The 22,916-nt window shown below is 38.8% G+C and overlaps 1 protein-coding gene across 5 annotated transcripts in view; it reads right to left on the reverse strand.

The window, feature by feature from the left end:
* Positions 1-22,916, reverse strand: part of TENM2 (teneurin transmembrane protein 2) — a 1,590,996-nt gene that overhangs the window by 107,905 nt on the left and 1,460,175 nt on the right. For 4 of the 5 annotated variants that reach the window (XM_040574031.1, XM_040574032.1, XM_040574033.1 and 1 more), the window contains 3 exons: positions 19,902-20,024; positions 9,063-9,268; positions 1,120-1,315 (listed from right to left, as the gene is read on the reverse strand). In XM_040574031.1, the coding sequence (XP_040429965.1) occupies positions 1,120-1,315; positions 9,063-9,268; positions 19,902-20,024 (525 nt within the window). Of the gene's footprint in view, positions 1-1,119; positions 1,316-1,927; positions 2,101-9,062; positions 9,269-19,901; positions 20,025-22,916 lie in introns of those variants that run through there. The other variant, XM_040574035.1, reaches the window with a different exon arrangement.

Consider the following 22,916-nt stretch of genomic DNA (forward strand, 5'->3'; position numbering starts at 1 on the left):
TTGATGTTTTGGGAGAAGCAGATAATGCCTTCTATGGACAAATTCACAAATCTATACATAAATAGGCACAGCACCTAGTAACTCTTTCAAAACCACATATGAGCTAGGGAAACAAAAACAGTGCCTCACCTTAACTGAGGGTAACGGAAACAATTATATCCGTACTTAGTGACACAGTATTGGCTATCCTCTTACACCCTTTAGGACTTAAGCCTACAAACTTTACACTGATGTAAAAGGAAAAATTAAGCTTTAAAACATTAATCATGCAAGGCTGGAAAAGACCTCCGATTATTTTTCATCAGGCTTACAAACTCAGTTTGAATTTTTGGAATTTCTCTAAACTAATGGAAATTACAGATTTACAAAATGCAATGCCACTTAACTCCAAGCAGCCAGGATGGAATAGCATGTAGCCCATCTAGTAGTTTTTGATGCCACTGTGGCAAGACATTCAGCAAATCTCATCAAGTACTTCAACAAATCTTCCGATGAAGCTTGGAGAACTTATGCTCAGCTTGGCTTTCAGCTAAATGGATCCCTATTCTAACAAAACTGCAGGCTTCTCAGATCACAGGCTGGATGCTCTTCTGCTCTTGTTCCATCATGTTGAGATGACAACCCACCATTAGGTGAGTAGCAAGCTGGAAGACTGCTTATAGTTAATTAACAGAATCATCTCTGGGGTGACTGCAAGCATCCCCATGCACAGGTGTCAGTTTCTTGTACTGTCTTTCCCCAAAGACTAAACACCTCTCCTGTTGGATACTATTCCACCAGGGTGTAAAGAAGGTTCTCTGGAGAAGCAAATAGGTATAAAAATGACAGAGATAAGGGAGAGGAATATTAACTGGGGAATGCTTCAATCCAGACTGAACTTATCTGACCGTCTTGTTTCACAGAACTAACCTCAAGAACTATAGGAATGCTAAAATCTTAGAAGAGAAATCAGGAAATTAAAATCAAAACCACTTTAACAGACTTTTTGAGAGTAGTGTTAAGAAAAAATTGCATAACAACATATGGACAAAAAGACTGAATGCTAAAGACTGTACTATGACTTCAATCATGGAAAGGTATCAATAAGAGGAAAAACATTCAGCTTGTGGTGATACCTACCCAAAATAACTGTACTGAAAGAGACCACTTCTTTGTCCTTGCCATCATTGTAAAATGCCAGGTGCCACAAACCCACATCCAAGTACTGAACAAACACAGCCTCATTCTGAACAAGGGTCTGAATACTTCGACGTTCCCGTGGGGACTCCACCACACTCCATTTCTCTTTCCCATCCAAGCGTTCCATGAAATCATACTGCAAAGTAGAAAAAAAAGAAAAAAAGAAAAAACAACAAAAAAAGAAAACAAACAAAACCCCAAAGAGACCTGAATACAGAATATTTCAGCTCAAAATCTAACATCATGTTTTGTATTAAAAAAAAGTCATAAAATGGAATTTCTGAAAGATGTAACAAAGTGAAACTACTATTTACTGAATTTCCATTGAACATATATTCTGTGACTTATCCTTTTTTAAACAGTGACATGGAATTATGTATCTCTTCTCTGCATAGGTGATCAAAACTGTACAAGCAGTATTTCTTGACAGGCTGAGTTTTGAGAGATCAGATGAAATCAATGCTTTGACCCATCACAAAATTTTAGGTTCCTGCACAGCTTTCAAAGCTGGAAACCTTCAACTTAGGAGAGAGACATCCTCTCCTAAGCAATCACCTACAATAAATTACTGCTGCAAGCAGTACAGATGTCTCAGATGTACCTCCAGACATATAATTGATTGGACACCCACAATGCAAAAACAAACAGGAACAGCACAAACAAGGAACACGTTCGTCTAATGTAAAGTAACTTCGTACTCAATAAAAAGACACTGTAGAAATGGTACATCACAGAGCAGTTTGCTTACCTGAGTTGTTATGTAGAATGGTCAGGAGGTAAGTAGGATACAAAAACCAGAGGGAGCATGGAAAGGAATAACACAAATCAGGTGGCTGAAGGAATTGAACTTCTATTAAGGAAAATGAAGAATTTCTGTTTGGATGCTTTCCAAGTAAGGTAGAACATTACATTAATCTTTGGAAAAGAGATCAAACAGAGCAAGTGATTATTTAGAGTATAAGAGGGATGGCACCATTAATGGCATGAAACTAAAAAAAGAAAGAAAGAAATTTAAGATGAATGTCAGATAAGCTTCCCATCTATTAAGCTCGGTAATAGCGTCCCAGTGGAGATGCCACTGCATCACACAATTAAACAAGGCTGGAAGAAATATTGGTTAATCTACAATAGGGAATAACTCTACATAGCAAAGCAGTTGGACTAGATGTCCTAGTAGGCTTTTTTCCCTTCTGCCTTTTATGTCTGTGATTCTGGAACTCTCAAGCTGATGTTATGCTCAACTTACAGCTCTCATAGCCCCTATCTAAGGGAAGTCCTTAAGAAACTACAAAAACAATATATCTAATTTTTTTAATAGCTGTATAACATGTCCCCTGTGAAAATACATCTTACTTTAGACATATTTATCCATCAAGGAGCAGACAGATGCCTAAAGAAAGATGTATGTGTTCAATTAAATACTGTAACAGTATGTGCTTGCTGGCCAGTGGTTTGATTGCATTCCCATTATCACTAGCACATATTCGCTAGCCCCACACTCATGACAGCTCTAAGAAAGCCTACACCTTCACTCGATTTCAGTGTAAAAACCAAACCATCATATTGCATCCTACAGAGACCAAACATCTGAAAGGGCTGTCTTGTAAACTGAATTCCACTCCTTAGCAGTAAGTCCTAGCAAATAATACACGACACGCAATAAAATAATGAAGATTTTCCCTTTTGCTGGCAGAGACAGACAGATGGACTGATTTAATGTGTTAGTGACTTACTACACAGCTTTTTCAAATTGGGTTACTAAAGCTGACCTTTCTGTTTGAAATTTTGTAGCAGTTATAATATGAGCCATAGAGTCCATGACACACTTGGCTGTACATCACAGGGAAAAGGATGGAGGCTTCTTTTTAAATACGTGGTGCTATGACACCAATAAGCAGCCATAAGGGAAATCCAAGACAGAGTAGGAATTTCAGCCCATAACTACTAATGTTGAAGGCTATTGCCATAGTAAGTGCATTATTCCTTTAATCATGGGGAAAGGTAAGAGAAGCCCTTTTTGCACACAGGATTTCCACAAAAGATGGTAATTTAGGTAATTAGTGCATTTAAGCCAACGCACACCAGATATTTAGAGAATTCTGGCTTGTCAGTAACTCTCAGAGCATCAGAGGTGCCAAACACACATGTATCTCTCTCTTAAATCAATGACATTTGGAAATATTACTAAAACCTCCTGTCTAACAGTCAGAGGTTAAGGACAGACTCATCACCTCCTTGGGAAATGTTATTACTTGGGCAACATCTTGGGAAAAAGAAATCTTGCTCTTCAGAACAATCATTCACAAAGGGTCAGCTAAGGAAGCAGCAATAAAAGCTGACATTTCTCACTGGCAACATGCTGTTCATCTCTGCTTGTGCTGGCAGGTTCCTCTGCCTCCCCTCTGTTTGATGCTGATTCTACCTCATATAGTAGAGAAGGCTCAGCAGTTGGCAAGATCGAAGGGGAATAGTAAGTACTCAGGCTGAAACTGCCTGAAGTAGTTTTAGCTGCAGAATCTCTTTTCACAATGACAGGTGTGACCCAGGGAAAACAGGTCCCTTGGCATGGCTCCCCATAAGGCTACAGTTTTAACTACACTCTATAGAGGCTGGTATTACCCCTCCTTAATTAAACCGTGAAGAACTATTTCATGTTCAGGCAAAAGCATAATGACTAAACATCAATAAGCTTACAACTTGTGAAATACCAGTGCAAGCTGATATAGAATATAACAATAAATGCTTATCCCTCTTTGGATTCCTCAGTGCTGAGGAAAAAAAGAAGGAAGATAATGCAGTGGTTCCCTGGGTGTACAAACCTTAATGTGTCAGCAAATACTGGGTATATGTACCCAAAAATCTGAAATCCCTGACCAATGGGTTACTGAGGAGGTACTGCGAATTCATAACTAGATATGATTTCTTCACACAGTTGGCTGGATCATCATTTTGCTCCTTGCTGCCCTGTTGGTTTTCTGATTTACCCCACTTGCATGATTAATTACCGTTGTATAACACTGTGCCAAAAATATCATTCTTTTTTTAAAGCTACTCATTCACAAATATGTACAGACAAGACCACCCATCTAGGAAACGAATGTAAGTACTTTCATGATCTTTAAAAAAAACTACATAGTGGCTTCTTAATCTAACAAAACAACTGCTAAGGAAGAGCAAACTAGATCACATGTACCAGGGAATGAATCTAGTCAGCAATCAAACTACGTCTCTGAAGTAATTTGGAAGATTCGTTGACATTTTTATTTATTTATTTTACTATCCTTTATATTTTGTGGCTTCATACAGGAAGTCACTCAAAAATGACAAAATCTTCCCATGAACAAAACGCACTAAAAATCACAAATGACTGCATTTTCAGAGTTCAGTTTTGCAGGGGGCAGTACTTACATGATTAAAGTTCCATAGAAAGAACTGACCTGCCAGTCTACTTCTCCAAACTAATTCCAAATTCACATTTTCCATTACTTTATTTATTTATTTTACTACACAGCATACCAAAACATACTTTTATTTACAAACTTAAATTTCATGCTAAATTCTCTCTGGCCAATTTGTTTTTATAATTTCTCCCTTCAGTGCTTCCTATCTTCCTCTGATGCATTTTATTCACGATCTAATAAGGATTTTCTTTTTCCAGTAACCATGGGGAGTCAGAAAAACAGTTTGGAAACTTTACATATATATGCTAGTGACTACACTGCAAAACGACATCCATATAGCACAGATCTACTGAGAACAGCTGCCTACAGGAAGTGAATTAGCTGTGAAAGCACAGTGAAGCAAACAGAGATTGCAGAGATCAAGAGTGGGAACACAATCTATGTGACCTTTATTTTTTTCTTACATTTGAAACTACTTGATTGCCGCCACAAAATCTCTAACAGTCTTTGAAATTAGAAACTGAAAAGAAAGATTTCTCAGAGCTCTTGTCTTAATAATCTCCAAATGGAGGAAAAAAAAAAAAAAAGCCAGTTTGGCATTGTGGCTAGCACTCACATTTATGCCAAAGCCTTCTAAGAGCTAAGAAGGCAGCAATAAAACATATGTCAGGAAAACTTGTTTTCAAAGTGTTTTAAAATCAGTTCCTCCTAAAATCCAGTTGGTAATTATTCATTAAAATACACCCCTGAAACATCTGACACCCACTGCGACAGCCAAGCAATTTGTTTTAACATTTAAACGTGTGTTTTGAACGTGACACAGCAGAAGCAGCACAATGAAGCACAGAGTTCACTATAACAGCACCGTCACCGTCACATAGCTTTGAAGTGACCAGAGCACTGGGGAATGTGCTTCAGCAGCAGCCAAAAAGCCAGGAAATACTGAAGTTCCCCAGATATTCAAACTGTTTCAAGCAAAGACAGTTCTACATAGAAATGGTTTCCATTTTGATACGAAAAGTTTATAAATATAAAAGACTCTGCTGGAAATTAAGGCAAAACAACTCCATGCATTGCCTTCTCCGAGCATTATAGGGATGCTTCTATATGGTTACTTTATTTCAGGCATCATTTGGAATATTCGAACAATGTGTAGTAACATCGTAATTGCTGTAATCTCTGCAGTCACTTCATACTGCATACATTGGAGGAATTTTACTTGAAAGCAATGTACTTCTGTTTCTAGTTTGCCTGCCACTCAAAAGTGCATTTTTACCTCTCCTCTAGAGCTCCATTCCCTATGCACATGGCACACAACTCCGCTTCTAGAGAAGTTTACAGCTACATCAGTTTGACTGACTAAACCAGGCATTTGGAATATTTGCTAAGCAATAATACAGAGAAGGTTAAATCTCAGCAGGGCCCACAGACAGGAACCGCATCTTGTTGTCTCAGGTTAATCATGTACCTAATTTGCTGATTATTGACTTGTTCCCACAAAGGATTTTGCTTGGCTTGACATATCAGCTCTGATCAGTGATGAACTGTCAAGTGAAGTTGTTCACTGCTCATGTCCCTAACTTGCAGAAACAAGGATTTCAAACTTCAGTTTTAGAATATTGTCTGGTGTCAACTTCAGACTATTTTCATTCACACAAACCCACTCTGCTTCTTTCTGTCAGAATCAGCCTTCTTTTCCCCAACTCCAGTGTGTAACAGCTTGCATTGCTTTTTCCTAAAATTATTTCTCTTGGTAGCAGTTTGGTCGGATTTTGATACAGCAATCTTATGCTGCATTACCCCATTGAAAAGTGTCAAGACCCTGCACGAATACGGGGAAGTAATTCTGCAGATTATACTGACGGATTTCATTAACTCCAGCTATGGATGAGGGATAGAATTGCTTCCACTAAATAAAGACTGGAAAAGAGGTTCTCCGAGGAGGAATCCAGCACAGTAGGAAACAGAGTTGATATTTCTAATTATTTAATTTAACAGAAAGGTTATTAAACCTATATCCAATGCACGAAATGTCTAGTGAAGGAAAGAAGAACTCCGCTTGATCATAGCCTCTCAGATGAGAACATCGTAATGAAATCTAGAACCAATACAGCTGATCACAGTGCAATAGAAATTAAAGTTCATTTTCAATTTCAAAAAAATAACTTGTACTACCAGTTACTTCCAAGTGGATTTCTTATAGGAGATACAGGCATACCTTCATCATATGAAAGTCAGACAATTATAATTAACTTGCAATTACAGAAAATCTTGACAATCATTTTGGAGTTTTGGTTGAGCCATTTTCACTTCGTAATTTATACTTCTGTTTGTTTTCCTCAACTAAATTCCTTTTTTTTTTTTTTTTTTCCTTCCATGGTGGAATGATATGGAAAGAGAGTGCAGAAATTCTGAATTAAATGAATTAATGCTCAATGAATTATGCTGTTAACCTCAATGGTACAGTCAAAGATCCATAGACTGAATCTCACCCCCAAGACAAGATACTGAAATGCAAGTGCCAAAATCAAAACACCCTCAAGAAAGGCCCCAGCCTTGGAACATATTCTCTGTGGATATCTTCTACAATGCATGGATATCTGAAAATGACTGAAAATTATTCAACAATCCATTACAATTTTCCCGATCTACATAATTATTGTACGGAACTTCAGGATGTTGTATGCTAGCCCCTAGCTATACAGAAAAATAACCTCTTGCCATTCCTCCTTGATTTGTGGTCTGCTGGTCTTTATTTCTTACCAGTCAGATATATCTGGGTATCAGATATATAGAGATATTCAGTAACTCAAAGAACACTTCATAACAGTGTACAAGAAGTCAATGGATTTTGGCTAATCATAAAGTTACCTGTTCACAAATTCTTAAAAGTAGAGGTCACAAACCCTTGTAAATCTCTTCTCTCATTTTACCCAAATCAGCCTAAAGATTTTGGATTTCAATTCAGCCTATAGGCAAGAATAACAACCAAAGAACATGATCCAATGCACACTACTTCCACAAATTTACTTCACATTGGGAAACAAATCCAAAACTCAGTTACATACATGTACTTTCCACAGAAAGTTCATTGCTTCACTCTTTGTATCATGAGTTTGTGCCTGCACATGGACACGGTTCTCTCAGGGCTGGTATCTCTTGCAGGCACTATGAACATACTTTCTCTTCAACAATTGTGTTGAAGCCTCTCTGCTTTTAGCTTAACCATTTATGTAACTGCAGTCTGCTTTCCAAATGAAAACATAGCATCAGTTCTTTGCAAATCAGGGAAAGGCATCTATCAATGTTAAATAGGGCTCTCCCAAAAGGGAGCCTGGAGTTCTACATTTGATCTTTGGAATTCATATCCTAAATAAAGCATTTAAGTTAAGGTGGCAATTTTTGAATGAAGAACTGATTTTCAGCAGCAAGGATATGTGTGAAAGAAGGGTTCCTTTCCAAAAGCTGGTTCCTATTTCTCCTTCCCTTGCTCTCTAAAGAATGGAGGCTCTTTCCTTTTAGTATGTGTAACTGCAAAATATTATTTCTCATTACAGTTCTAATCTAAGTAAATGAGATTCTTTGCATTCACATTAATAACTTCCAATACATTACTTTTTCTCTCTGTAAAATAAAATGTCTACATATTCTTACAACAAAGAAATCCAAACACCACTGACCAATCGATAAGAAAACAATACATAAATTTGGCCCCACTAACTTGAAAACTACCTTTACCTACAGCCCTTAGCTCAGTACTACAGGCTTACTGAAATAAAAAAAAAAAAAAAAAGTGCTGTTGTTGAGCTTTCAATTCTGTAGCTGGTTAGAAATAAAGAACTGTGGTTCCCAACTGAAAGACTTGCTCAATGTCTAAATGACACATTATACCTTAATACCACCTTTGAGGGAAGAGTAGTAAAATAAAAGCCTTCCAGACATGACCACTGCATTTTGTCCTCTAATATGGCTGGGTAGCAGTGATGCCAAAGTTTTTTGCATGCCCACCAAATGCCGTTTCACCAGGATGTGGAGTTTGAAAGTTCTATGAAGTAAACCCAGAAAATCATGTGTTATCATATCTAGCTGTTCATTCATTCCAGCTGTATACCATGCTTTGATGCTGTGAATTTGACCATCTCCATTCATCATTTTTGACTGGTGCATAACTGGATAAGTTTATTGCAATTGATGCCACGATTTCCTCAGAGATTTAAAACCTCGAGTGCCAAACGAAGTTACTTTAAAAGCCTAACCAGCGAGAACATCATCCTTGGTTGTTTCTTTCATCAATGTTCTGTTAGGGTATGTAATAACCTAGAAATCTTAATACCAGGGCAAATATCACAAATTAAGTAATTCCCAGCATACTGCACAGAATCCCTAAACTTAAGCTCCATAAGCTCAAACATAAATCTAATACAGATTCTCCAAACTTTTGCATTTTCACATTTAAAGCTAAGAAATACATTGATAAAGTACCTGGGCATGAGATGGTGGGAGTCCTCTTCTTATATAAACACCAAAAAGAGCATCCTTCCCTAAGGATATGTTGAACTTCAGGAACTGTGGCTGGCTGATATGGATCTGAGACCGCCAAAAGACTCCAGGGGGCACTTCCTGGGTGACCTTGCGGCCAACTTCTGTTTCTCCACTGTCTATGCTGCTATTCCTAGTTACCCATGGTCCTATAAAATGAAAAACAAACAAGTGAGATAACTGCTCTTAATACAGGCATTTTTAGTAGCGCCATTCAAGATGAATATCCGTAGCAGTGATGCCGTTTATATAAAACTGTGACTTTCTTATTCTGATGCAATCTGTTTGCTGTTTCGAACAGTATGTAAGAATTTGTCCCATATATATTAAGAAAGGTAGCTTTGACCCTTTTTCTGTGGAGCACCTGCAATCTTCTAATCCCTCCAAACTTTGAATTCCATGACTACTCCTTACTGATCAAATACAGTAACAGTTGAGTCAACCAAGCACATAAAAATTTTCTTGTGCTCTTTTCAGCTGAACCTTCTGTGCAACACACACACACACATATATATATAAATATCAAAAAGGTGAACTGAAGTTATAATTTCAATCTGAATGAACTGATTGCAAATACCCATTACTACTGCTTTACATAGTAAAGTAGTCCAATAAGCTCTGGGTCATAGACAAGAGTTTATTGAAGAAATGAAATGCACAGAAAAGGATTTAGAGGACAGTGTCTGTACTCTAACATGCACCTTTCTCACTCTTTTAAGAAAGTTAGTACATCTCAAGTTGCTGCTTTTAAGTTCTCTCTGCCTGAAGCAGAGAGACTGTCTACAGGTCTCCCTCTTCCCATGAAGATTTGCTGGGTTGGTTAAAATCCATCATTCTTCAGAATGCATTATAGAGGTCAAGACACGAGGCCCTTCTGGCTGAGCACTCTGGCTTCCAGCCCATGAAATAGCCTTTAAAACACGGTGCAAATCTCTTCTGTTTGGCAGCTGAACAGGATGGTTCTGAGGCTACACATAATTTACATAGGGAGTATTTTCAAGCTACAGTATACAGTAAAGTTTGATTATGTCTTTTCATTATGTTCAGAAAAACATAGAAATTTCTGTTACCATCACAGAAGTGGTGAGTTACTGCTGAAATGTTTTCCAGCACTGTATGAATGTAACAGGATGGCTCAGAATGACATATAATTCCAGCAGGTAAATACACAATAACTTTTCTGTCTTGACTATCTTTAATTGAGAGAGCTGCAATAGCATGGTTTCAATTTTAGATTCCAAATTATCTGCGTTAGCAGCACTTACACTTGTACATAATGAAACATATTACGTTGGCAGTGTCTTGAAATAGTAAAAGAATGCTCTGAATACCAACTGCTGTACAGGTTTTGGTAAGTTTTTTTTTTCTCTTTTTTATTTTTATTTTTTCATTTTCCATGCTAATGGCTCTACAACAACATTATGGCACTGACAAAAATGAAGAAGCTGCAAAGACAGGCTGCAAAGAAAGGAGAAATGGTTGAGAATGTCAAGCAACATGCCCTTAGATCTGTGCAAGAACTGCAGACACATCAACCAGGGCCAAACACGTAATGTTTCATGAAAACTACATGATTTTATTTCTAATTGATTACTGCAGCGGAGGATATTTCAAAGTCCCTACCTCTGTGAAGTCAGGCACCATCACACTAGAATTTAAATTAACTCCATACCTATGTGGATAGGAAAGCAGATGCAGAACACACGAAAGCACCTGTTGAAGGCTGCACTGGGATCACTTACAGAACTAGAAGTCAAACTAAAAGTTGAAGCTCCCTCTTCTCCTTTCAGTACATCACATTACTACACATCACATTTCCAAGTCATAGCAATAATTTTTTTCCCATGCTCTTGAAATGTGTTCTGTAAATTATTTCTTTGGAAGCAGACTGTACATACTTAAATGAACATCAGCTGTATGTAATCTGTGAACAGACTCCTTGACTCATTCTAAAGAATTCCGTTCTTCAGGAGCAATAAATTCACAGTGAAAGAGAAACATTCAAAGAAAAAGCTATTTCCAGGAAGTATTACAGTAGGCATTATTATTATGACAAAAGCAGTATAAGGAATAAAGGTGAGAAGATTAGTACACTAGTGCCTCTTCCAGTATTCTCTGTCCACTCACCAATGAATTATCTGAATTATATATTTTTCAATTTGCTCAATTTCATGACTACAACAAAGTTGCCTCAGTCCACCAAAGCTGGTGCAAACCTCTGAGAAGTAGAATACTGAAATCAGCAGATGTAATCTACTTCTGAAAGCCTCACACAAAACGGATGTGAATCTGTAGCCGTGTCCCACACTAGTAGCCACCCTTCTAAGAGCAAATTTTAGTAAAATGAATGCTCGTTACACCACCTCAAAATTGACATGGTGTTGAATGACCTTGTGCATACATCTGATTTACAGATTTTTGACTCAAGTTTTTTTTTTTTTTTTTTTCTATTCTACATCAAATAGAGATTAATACTGCATATTGCTTCAGCCATTCGACCTCACTTTTATCCAAGTGCAAAAAGGTCTCCGAGCATGCACCAGTAATACTACCATAGTCTCTGCTGGAGTTTATGGCTTCACTGGTTGTTAAAACAGCCCCAAAACACCACCATTAACTTTTGCTAACAATATTGCTTTGAAGTCAACTGAATATATATTTCCTAGAGTTACTTGGCAAATAAATTGAATTCCTACCCCTAGTAAAAGACAGATCTTCAACGGAGGCTCAAGTTTTAGTACTTCTGGATGAACATAGCCTTAGTCTCCTTTGTTTTTCCAAAATTGTTTTGTACAGCTGAGAAAGGTGTCTGTAGGAATACGTAACCCTCAAATACATCAACTAAGCTAAAAACAGAATATTCCAACCATCAAGAGAACCAGCATTACAGTCCTACTACTTCAGTGCACACCTCACAGGTAAACAACCTACCAAATATCAAACTTTCCCCTAAAACCATTAGGGGAACCATTTTTGTATTTTTCATTGAAATTATGAAGTTACTACCTTAAAATTTTGTGAGAACAGCAGATAAGGCACATGAATTTATTTAATCAACCTAAAAACATGATTCAGGTTACTAACACTGAAATAACCTTGTTCAATTTGGAATTATTTTAGGAAGCATCTCCCCATAGACGTACTTTTCTTGCTCTAGTACATAAATGACTTATTTTCCAGTTCTCCAAACCACTCCTTCTAGAATATGGCTCAGGAAACTCTGCTTAGGAAAAGAATTGTGACAGCTAGAGAAGTTCAATGCAGTAGAGGATTTTAAGAGTGAGTTAGATGAGCATCAAGTGATAGATGTGTGATCAAGACATACTTAACATAAATGACCCCTTATCTTTAAGTCTTTATTTTTTCTAGTATGGCGTATCTCTGCTCTGCACCCATGCCATATGTATGAGAAACTTGGCTGCTGCCTTGTCTCTGGCATGTGAAAGGGTCCCTTATTTTTAGTTTCAAGAATGTAACATCTTGTTTCTATGGCTCTAGGTTATAATGCTGAAGTAACACGACTTAGAAATGCTTTAGGTCCTCCTAAAATAGGATTTTTATATTTTCAACTAACTTCTTGTAAAGGTTTAAGTCCAGGAAGCAAGCAGAGCTCTAAAAACTATGCATTATTGAATTATATTCTCATAACTTCATGCTGAATTACTCTCCCATTATGATGAAACACAGAACCTGGAAGAGCATCTTGGTACTGCTCCTTGCTTTGTCACAGCCAATGCACCTGAGCTGCTCATGATCTCGATGTTCTCAGGTGAACATTTGTAAAACAGAAATATTAATAATGATTTATTAAAAACTCTCACCTTGAAGAGTAATGCACAGCAGTCACATAAAAAATACTACAGGAAGGGTCTCGACACTGACCTCTTCAATGTTCCTTCCTCCACAAGTTAGAAACAGAAATGAAATGCAAAGTACGTATGAAAACTGAATCAATTCTCAGACAATAGGCTTAAGTTTACTCTAACTTAAAAAGCAGAACACCTAGCTTTATATTTCCAATATTATTTTTTTCCACTAACAGCTTCACTTATAAACTTTGTCTCTAGAGACTCCTAAAGTAAACTTCTTTTATAGCTTCCTTCTGTCTTCACCTCTTAATGCAGAGAATGCATCTTTCCACTTGATTCACTCCCTCCAGCTATTTTTGGAACCTTTTCCGTTTTGATGGACCACTGCAGATCACATTCAAAGAACATAAACTGCAGTTAAGTGAAGTTACAGATGTGACAAACTGACAAATCTGGGAGGAAAGACTAATCCAAAGAACTCATACTACTGCAAGCAAATAAAACACAAAACCATTACTTCTGCTGTAGGTGGCTGCCTCTGAGTTTTGTTTGTTTATCTCATAACCCTATGGATACTTGATTCCCCCCTATGATTTCATCTCTATAAACATCTGCAAAAGAGAGTTTTAAAAGCATACTTCTTCTTTTTACCCAGGGGAGCCATTTCAATCTCTCAGTCAAACATATATTTATCAACTAAATAACACTTACTCATTTGAACTGCTGTGTTATTTACCCAGTTGAATTACTATTTTGGCATATACATTTGAAAAGACTGTTTTAGCACTCGAGTACATTTGCCTTTGAAGCTATCAAGCATGCAATACATGACAACAGCAAGGCAAACTCCCCCACTTGTCAGCTGGCCTCATCTTGGAGCTGGAGGTCAGCTTCAAGGTGGCAGCTGGTACAACATGCCCACTCAGCCTTTCATTTAAATAACATCAAGCAGTGTCAGCTATGCAGGCAGAACTGTATCTACACTGAAACCAGATACACTTGGTATTAGAGACTCCTCTCTCATACCATAGTCAAAATTAAAAAATAAAAATTAAGTCTGGCTACCACCAGTGTTACACTACAGACATCCCACTGAAACAGCAAAACTGAAAAAAAACCCCACAAACTTCAGCACTTTGACTATGTGCCTAGCAGTGCTGACTGTAAAGTGGTTTGATACCATGCTGGCAAAATATCTACCTGAATAGCCATCCCAATGGACCCATAATGAACTATCAAGATCAGCTGGACAACCACAAATTAAATACAAGGAATAAATATCACAATTATTGGTTAAAGAGCATTCTCCCCCACTTCTTTTCCTGTACCTCTCAATTTCTTATAAATCTCTGCTGCAGACATGGCTTTCCTTATCTTTTGATCTAACATAATGGTCTGTTGTTATATAGTTATGAATTTTTACAATTGACTCAGAATTCCAAAGAAATTTATGATATAGCTGTGTAAAGAAAACCATTCAATATAAAAAAACACAATCCACTGAATTTTTGAAACAAAACAAAATAAACAAAAAAAAAACCCACACCAACAACCAAAGCACAATAATTACTATTGTTTTCAATGACTGATTTTTTTTTTCCTTCGGGTAAATTTGCTATTGATTCATATAATCAGGCATTTCTTGTTGTTTCAGAAAGGAAAATAATTAAAAATAAATAATTTTTAAAAAAGTCGAAAATGTGTTTTCTGTGTGCATTTTTCCAGTGTAAAATTCAGCGTTATGCACTATTATCTCACTTACCAATCCCTCTATGGACTTCAAAATATCTACTACTAATACCTAAGTGCCCTAGTACCAAAGTGAAACACAGGTACTTTTTTGAAATGTGTAAAGTAGATTGACTGCTGATGCCAAACAAATTCCCAGAGCTATAATAAAGTAAAAAGCCAGGAAATGAGGGTCTGGAGAAGCTGCTATGACACATCTCGAACTTCAGTTATGCTGAAGATGCTGAGGTAATAATGAGCTCTATTTAGTGAAGTGAGGAGAAAGGAAGCTTCTGAATTTGTATGAGCTTTCAGAGGTCCAGCAAAACAGCTTCTGAAACAAAATCCATGTCTCAGGTTTGTCGGCCAATATTCCATATTTCTATTGTGGTGAAAAGAAAGAAATTCTGCAAAGGGACCATCAGCTTAAGACCACTGCTCTGGCTCAGCTGCAGTCAAACAGTCTGATCCTGCAAGTGAAATTAAAATACATGTTTCTTTATGACCTGGACACACCTAAAAATGTAGGCACATTTTCACATTCCTGTGGGTATGGCTTCATACGATTCGCTGTTTTCAGAACCAAAAGTGAATTAGAATTGAAACAAAATTGAGATCTGTTAGTTCACAGCATTTAACAAAGAATAAATACACACCAGCATGCTTTTCTGCATCACCATAACCATCACCTCTGATGGTATATGCAGTTCACTAAGTAGCTTTGAACACAGCAACTCATACTATCGCTATCAACACAACCACAGTAACTTAAAATACCTCCTCCTCTGTTCTAATGAACTTAGTCAAATACTTGGCTCCTGCTAAGACAGCACTGGAGGTCCCTGGTGTATTGTCAGAAGACCACAGCTGCCACCCTTCATAGGGTCCATATTTCTATTCTGCTTGCTAACATGTTAATTAAGAGCTACATTACATTAGCCACATAACTACTTAATAAGATTAATAAACCTGGAAAATGATGGCATGTCTTGATTAAATTGAATGAACATAACGGAAGTGACATTTAAAATACATTGATTGTTATTACATTTTGATCATCTGTTTCAAGGCGTCTGAAAGGAAATAGTAGAAACCAAAAGAGTCGTGTTGCCTACATTATTAATGAGGTTTGAGGACTTTTTTTTTTTAATTTTTTTTTTTTATTTTTTTTTTATCAACACACCACTGAAGTCCCTCCATTTGGTCCTGAGTCCTTACACCACCTGATGAGAATGACTTGGTTTCCAGGTTTCAGCATAAGTGTTCCTGGCACTCAAGTCAGGGCCTAATCTATCTGCACCTGAACGCCAGTTCATCAATATGTAAGAGTGGCAACTATTCCCATTTAATGTATTTCTTATTCCTTTAATGCTGCCTGTCTGCTGCTTTGCTAATAAAGTATCTGAACCATTAGAAAAACATTGCTGTGTGCAAACCGAAGTGTGACTAGGAACTGCAGCAACAGGAAGAGGGAAAGGCAACCCTTTCTCAACATAATTTGGACAGAGCTGAAGACAATCTTTACAGCTTCACAATGACTGCAGAATTCAGCTTTCCATATCTATTCAAAGCAAATTTCTGCCACATCAGTAGAATTCTGTATTTCCCCTCCCTAAATCGAATGGATTTTAGGCATTCATCTCAAACAAGTAATTTTACACCATCCCCAGCAAATAGTGTAAAATTTAACTGCAAATTTAAATTTCTTCATTTTATTATTGCCATTACATATGCTGAATTAGATAACTGGAAACTAGTATTTTTCATTAACTGTAATTGTATTTTTGAAATCCACATGCTGTGATAGACGTAGTAAAGATCTCATAAGCTGAGCACGAACCTGGATAAAGCTGGCTAGTCCAAAGAGACACATGCACTGGATTATGTGAGTATCAGAACACGCATTCAAATCTACCTTTTCCAATTAATCAGTGTATTTATAGTAACCAGAATAATCTTTCAGATCGACAATCCTTGCCCATAATTGTCTTTGGTGTCTTTTCAAACGCTAGTTTCTAGGATCAAAGACCACAATATTTACTGTGCTTCTCAGCTTTGTGGAAACTTCATTTAATGAATCATTAAGTTTAAAAATAGTAAATCAATTTTTTTTTATTTTTTATGTAGCAGAAGGTCTGCTGAATTTGTGAAAAAAATCTCTACATTGAAGTATTCTTTACTCAGGTTTGCAGCTGGAGCTAGTTTGGATATTTTCACGTGAATAGCACTTTATCTTAGGTGTCCTCTGAAATGATTAAAGTTGACTTTTATAGTATATTCTGTCAATTAGAAAGGAAACTGCACATAGCTAGTCACATATTTTATGGAAATATGTGTCTAGCCTACTACATAACTTTAAATTTAGAATACAGTCTTGGCATACACTAACATAAATTAGGCATCTAAAAACTCCGTAAGGTCATCTAGTTCACTTGTTTGTGAACAAACAATTATTCCCAAACATGCTCTTATTCTTTTTCCTCATCTAGATTTATTACACCAAAATTCTAATACTATCCTTGTGTAACTGTATCAGACAAATGGGCTTCAATCTTGGATATTTTTATTTTTTTTAACATCATTATTTATCTCATCCCTGTAGCAATTCCACGGCAGTGCCAACTTTTGTTTTTATAATGCACTATGAAGGAATCCTACCTTGCCACTTTTATTAAGAAATGAAATTTTATTTACTTTTGTCAATTAATATAAATCTCCAGTTCAGCACAACTTTGAGAGGCTAAAGGCAAAAAAATGTAACTTCTGCATTATTTAGATCATGGTGGATTTCACTTGCAGTTTTACAGCAGAACTGAGGATTTTTCTGCCCATTGCAACTTGCCTGTTCCTTTCAGGCATCCCCAGTATCAGCAGGATGTAGCATGGAATTAAAAAAAACCTGCAATTGTGTTAACAGTGAATTTTGTTTTTATTCAGATAGGAAAACATAGTAATAAAATATTTTACATTTTCCTTGTATCGCATTTTTATTATTTCTTACCAGAATTCAGTCTTTTAATAAGGAACAAGCAGATCAAATTGAAATATGTCTTTTTTTTTTTTTTCTTCTAAATTGCTCTACTTTAAAATACCTTACTTGCTGAGTAGGCACAGCTTGCGTTTAAGTGGCCGTTTTCAGTCTAGGGGTTAAAGGTTTCTTTGGGAGACCCATGTTTTGAAAAGAATGGCTTCATCCTGAGCTGTGTCAATTATAAAAAGGTCACTCTCCACAGCCAGAGCCCTGAAAATGGTTGTTGTGTTAAAAGCTGTCAGAGGCTTTCCTAAAAACTGCTGGGATAGCAATATTAACTTGAATGTAATAAAAGGAATGGTGAGGTTAAAAAAAAAAAAAAAAAACAGCTGCTATGAGAATTTCTGTTTTAGACATTCCTTGTGTTCATCCAAGCCTGTCATTCATATTATTCCATTGTGGAAGATTATTTGCCTAAATATTGCTCTCCTTCTCCAAAATTATCAACTTTTCAGCAACCTTCTACAAAATGTCAGAAGAACACTTTTCCAACACGCTCTGATGAAACCTAACTGTGGCAATTTAAGACATAACCAGCGGTTCTGTCTCCTTGTCTCCTCTACAGGAGGTTACCGCTCCCCAAACAGCCAGCACTGCAACCTCTTCTCATGTGCAAAGCTAATTAGAGCAGGGTTGGGATACACTGCCAGAACTTGCACTGAAGTGCCCCAGGCAGATGAGCACATTCCAATCCAACAGTTCTGCTGCCCTATATTTGCACAGAGATGGCAACAAAAAGCTGCAGGGGAGGGAATTTGGAAATGTGCTAAACACTGCAGTTGTCTGCTAAGTGACCATAATTGAAGTCCTGAGCACTTCAGGTTCCTGCCTAAAACCATAGGGTCTCTCACCTGTGCACAATCTGGAAGAGGTTCAGCAGTAATATAAATATCCTGCCTTGTACTTAGGGATGTGCTGTTCATCCACTGTGTGACCTACGGTCAGTCAGAGATGGAAGCCAAGCCAACAAGCCACTGCCTGAAAATCACGTGTTTTGCCATGATTAGGATGTTGAATTTCAACAAAAGGAGGAAGCCAAAATTAGGCCCTCCACAGAAAAAATAAAGATGCAGAGGTGCAGCAGCATTATTTATTGAAAATGAAAGCAAATCCATAATACGTAAAAGGACCAGGTACACCAAAGAACTGAACTTGGCTTTCCTCCCAACACTACCTTAACTGAAATTCTTCCAACGCACCCAATGCAACTATACTGTTTCAGCACTTGTTCAGCAACTTGACACTTGCTTCAGCAACCAGCAAACAAAACACAAGCCACAGGTCCTGAAAGTAAGACAATGTTCAGCTCTAAACAAAATTCTTCTGCTGACCAATACCGAGTGCTCTTACTTCTCTTCTGCTTCAGCCACCCCATCCCACCCGCACAGCACACCAAGGCCTGTGAGGGGCTTTGAGTAACAGAAAGGTTATGTTCTGTCTTCTTACTGCTGCTATTCCAATAGTAACCAGGGGAAGCCTTACTGCTATGTAGCAAAGAAAAGACCTCAACCCCACTGTTAAAAAGCATTCAATTTAAATGATTAAAATCTTTTTCATGAAAACAAATTTTCGTGGTTTTTAATATATATATTTTTAGTTTAAGGAAGTACTTGTTTCTCTACTAGCACATAGTTTTCCTTCAGGAAAACTAAAAAAAAAGAAAAAAAACAAAACATTGGTTGCCTACTTTGCTCATACTAAAATCACGGGACAGGTTATTTACCATGGGTCAAGTTCTGCTGTCCTTGATGTCCTTTCTTTACAATTACAGCTGAGAAAGAAAAAAAAAAAAAAAGAAACCAAAAGAGGGATTTTGTCCTGGTTGTAGGTTCTTGACCTTTCCCAGGCAGTACGAGGTATTTCTCCACCAAGTCATGCTGTTTTTCTTCCTTGGAGATCTGCAAGCTACACCTGGCAACAGGACATAGAGTACCCAGTAAAATGTACCTGGATTTTTGACTGAGCCCTTCTTCATTAGCATCGTAGGGTGCAGCACTCCATTAGCAGACGAGGCTCTCGGACTCACAGGATTTTATGCGCTCGTGCCCGGAGGGACAGAGCAAGAACAGCTGTGTCGGGCAGCAGACAGCCAGAAGCGCTAAGAACAGCCTTAAAAAGATTTCGCACGCACCTCGCTGGGAGAACACGTCCTAAAAACCGCCCGGAGGACGAAGCCGGGAGCCCGGAGCGGGAGGGCTGCCGCCGCCAGCTCACCTCTGCCTCCAGATGGCATCGTCGCTGCATCCTCCGCGCCCGGCAGGCCCGGCCTCATGCCGTTGTTGAAGGTGTGCCCGTCGGCGGGCTGGAGCTGCCAGTTGAGCCCGAGCAGGTGCATCGCTGCCGGAGACACAAAGGAGGGAGCAGTGAGGGCACGGCGCACACGGACGGGTGCTGGGGGGAGGCTGCGGCGGGTTTCGGGTAAGCTGCGTTTGGAAACCGCCGTAAAGCCGCTTGGCCCCGAGGGATGCTAATGCACCAGAAAGAAGACAAAAATCAAAGCACCAAAGCAAACCCCGACGACTCACAGAAATCTGTTCTGTTCTCCACCCCCCTACCCCAGTTACCAGATCTTCCAAAACACTGAAACACAGGAGGAAAGCTGCTCACAATCCCAGGCACCAAGGCAGAGGTGAGCATTTTGTTCAGACTTGGGCAGCGTGTCCCACCTCTCTGATCCGCAAACTTGGGATATGCTCCTTGAAACAAAGCAGGCCTGCAAATACTAACCCAAGCTTAAATAACGTGTGATAAGTTATATATTGATTGTAAAACAAGCCTCAGCCCTGTGTATACTAATGGCATGCAATTATTTTGTGTTTATTACAACGTATTTAAACCAACAGATTCAATAGCTTTGGTCTTAATTTTGCAGATTACGCTTCCCTGACAAATCCAGGTCTCTGCCAGTCCTTTGCCATCGCGACTTGCTCAAATCCAGTGCATAAAACTCCAAGCTGGGGGCTTCCCTTGGGCTGCATGGCGCTGCAGCCTCCCACTGCCCACCAGCAGACCCCGGGTACGGCCCCGGAGCCGCTCGAGATCACCGAGTGGGAGAGAGGCCCTGGCACCGCCTTGGCAAGGGCATGAGTTATAGGCACGGTGGCAGGGACTAATTGAATAAGTCCTGTGCATAATGCATGAGACTTGACAGGTCTGAATCACTCAGCTGGCGGATTTATGTGCATCTTCACTTTGTATAAACAAGCTACCTGAATACATCTCCATACTTTCATCGTATTATCGCTGTGGCATCCTCCCAACAGAGAGGAGCAGGGAAGGGAGGCCTGGAGAGACCACAGTGCTGTTTTTATTCACTTTATGGCCACCACCAGCACTTGTCCTGTTTACACAGCCTGCCCCTACCACAGGACATGGCGTTTTCGGGGATACAGTACAGTGGTGTTAGAGGGGACACACTGTCAGTTTTGTTACCAACAATGTAATTATGGGGACCCTTAAAACTGTTCACTTCTGCAGTGTCAGATGCGCAGATCAGCAGGTATTTTGCATCTCGTTACAAGCAATTGAGGAAGAGCTGGTGTGGGCACAAATGGATTGTCAGTGGCAACAGCCAACTGATCGGACATTCAGCGTCAGGGATAGGTAAAAAAAACGTTACTGCAGGAATTGCAATTCACAATGCTCAAGACATCATGCATTTAAGTTTACATACTTACTCTTAAAAACAAAGAAAACAAAGTGCCCCTACCACACAATCCATCTACCCCAACAGGAGAACCCCCTCGACACACAATCTACGCTGAGTTCAACATTTTTGGCAGAAGCAGCTGAGAAGCAAGACAGATTTCCTAACGTCACCTGCCCTTATAGACGTACCTACAGACCAAGTAGCTATCCAAGAACAGTAACTAAAATGAGGAGACAACGTGTGTGAAGAGGTCAGTTGCCAGATTAAGCTTTCATGCTGAATTTGCAGTATTTTTTCTATTAGGAGAGACAATGGAAAACAAAGCATCTGACTTTCAAAAAACCAAAACCAACCAACCAACCAAAAGTATGAACCGGAAAAGAATGTTTAGCTGAGTAACTACTCCAAATTTACTTCTAGGGAACGTTTCAGAACTCCTGGAAAATAGACAAAATGTTAAGTGGAATCAAATCTTTTACTCAATCACAACTTTTTTGCTTTGCCAAAATGAACATTTTAAAGGGTTTTCAGTCTAATCTCAAGCAATTAATTGTCTTTTCAGCACCGCAAAGCTCAAACAACAGGCAGGTCCCATGCTTCTGCAGGCTCTGCCTGTCGAGAGAGCGACGGCACTGGTGCAGCGGAGGCAAGGAGCGCGGCATCTTCGTGCTGCAGCAGCTCCCTGCGGCGCAGGTCAGCTGGGTAAATCTCTTAAGCAACGGGAATTTCAGAGCCCCCCGATGAAAACAAGTCATAGAGAAAGAGACTTCTGTGTTTTATACTCTGAGCATGTCTATTCAAAGTTGCAATTATTTTTTTATTTCAAGTGTAATAAACGTGGGCCATTTGCAGAGATGAAGTTCTGTTGCTTCAGGTATGAACCATTCCTTACAACATGGAGATAAGGAAAACATAATCAACAGTCTGTCCAAGAGAATTATAGTTGCTAACTTATAATTATCAGGTAAATTTATACAAGGAATTAAGAAAAATCTTATTAACATGGTATTAAGACAAACTTTGATCCACCTGCTTCCAAGTACGCCACGATCTCATTAGGAACTCCACAGCTCTGTGTTTTAAACATAGACGCACGTTAGGCAGGCGCAATTACAGCTCCTTCCTCACGGGGCAGGGATTTGCACGTCTGCTGCAGTTCCCTGCAGAGCCCAAGAAACACCGAGGACCCGGCACACAGCTCACCTACCCATCACTGGAGCCACAGGCTTCCCCTAAAACAGGAGCATGGAAAGCACGCCCCAGGTGCCGGTTCATACCCTGAACAGCCAGCCCCGACAGCAGCCAAGCAGCTACAACAAGGAGCTACCTACTCTCTCCTGCTGCAGAATGGCGTGAGATGGTGAATTTCTATGATTAACCTTCTGTTCTGTTAATCAAACAAAACCGCCTCCAGCAAAGGAATAAGTGGAAGCCCATTTAATTAGAAAGACTGGGATCCACTCAGAACCCGAGTGCATGTGTATCAGAAGGAAAAATTGGGCTTGTGGATTTTGTTTCCATTTCCTATTGTAGTTTTGTATGTTTGCTTGCTGTTTCAGACTACAGCTAAGTAATCTGTG

The sequence above is a fragment of the Cygnus olor genome, chromosome 14 (assembly GCF_009769625.2).
Source record: "Cygnus olor isolate bCygOlo1 chromosome 14, bCygOlo1.pri.v2, whole genome shotgun sequence".
NCBI lineage: Eukaryota > Metazoa > Chordata > Aves > Anseriformes > Anatidae > Cygnus > Cygnus olor.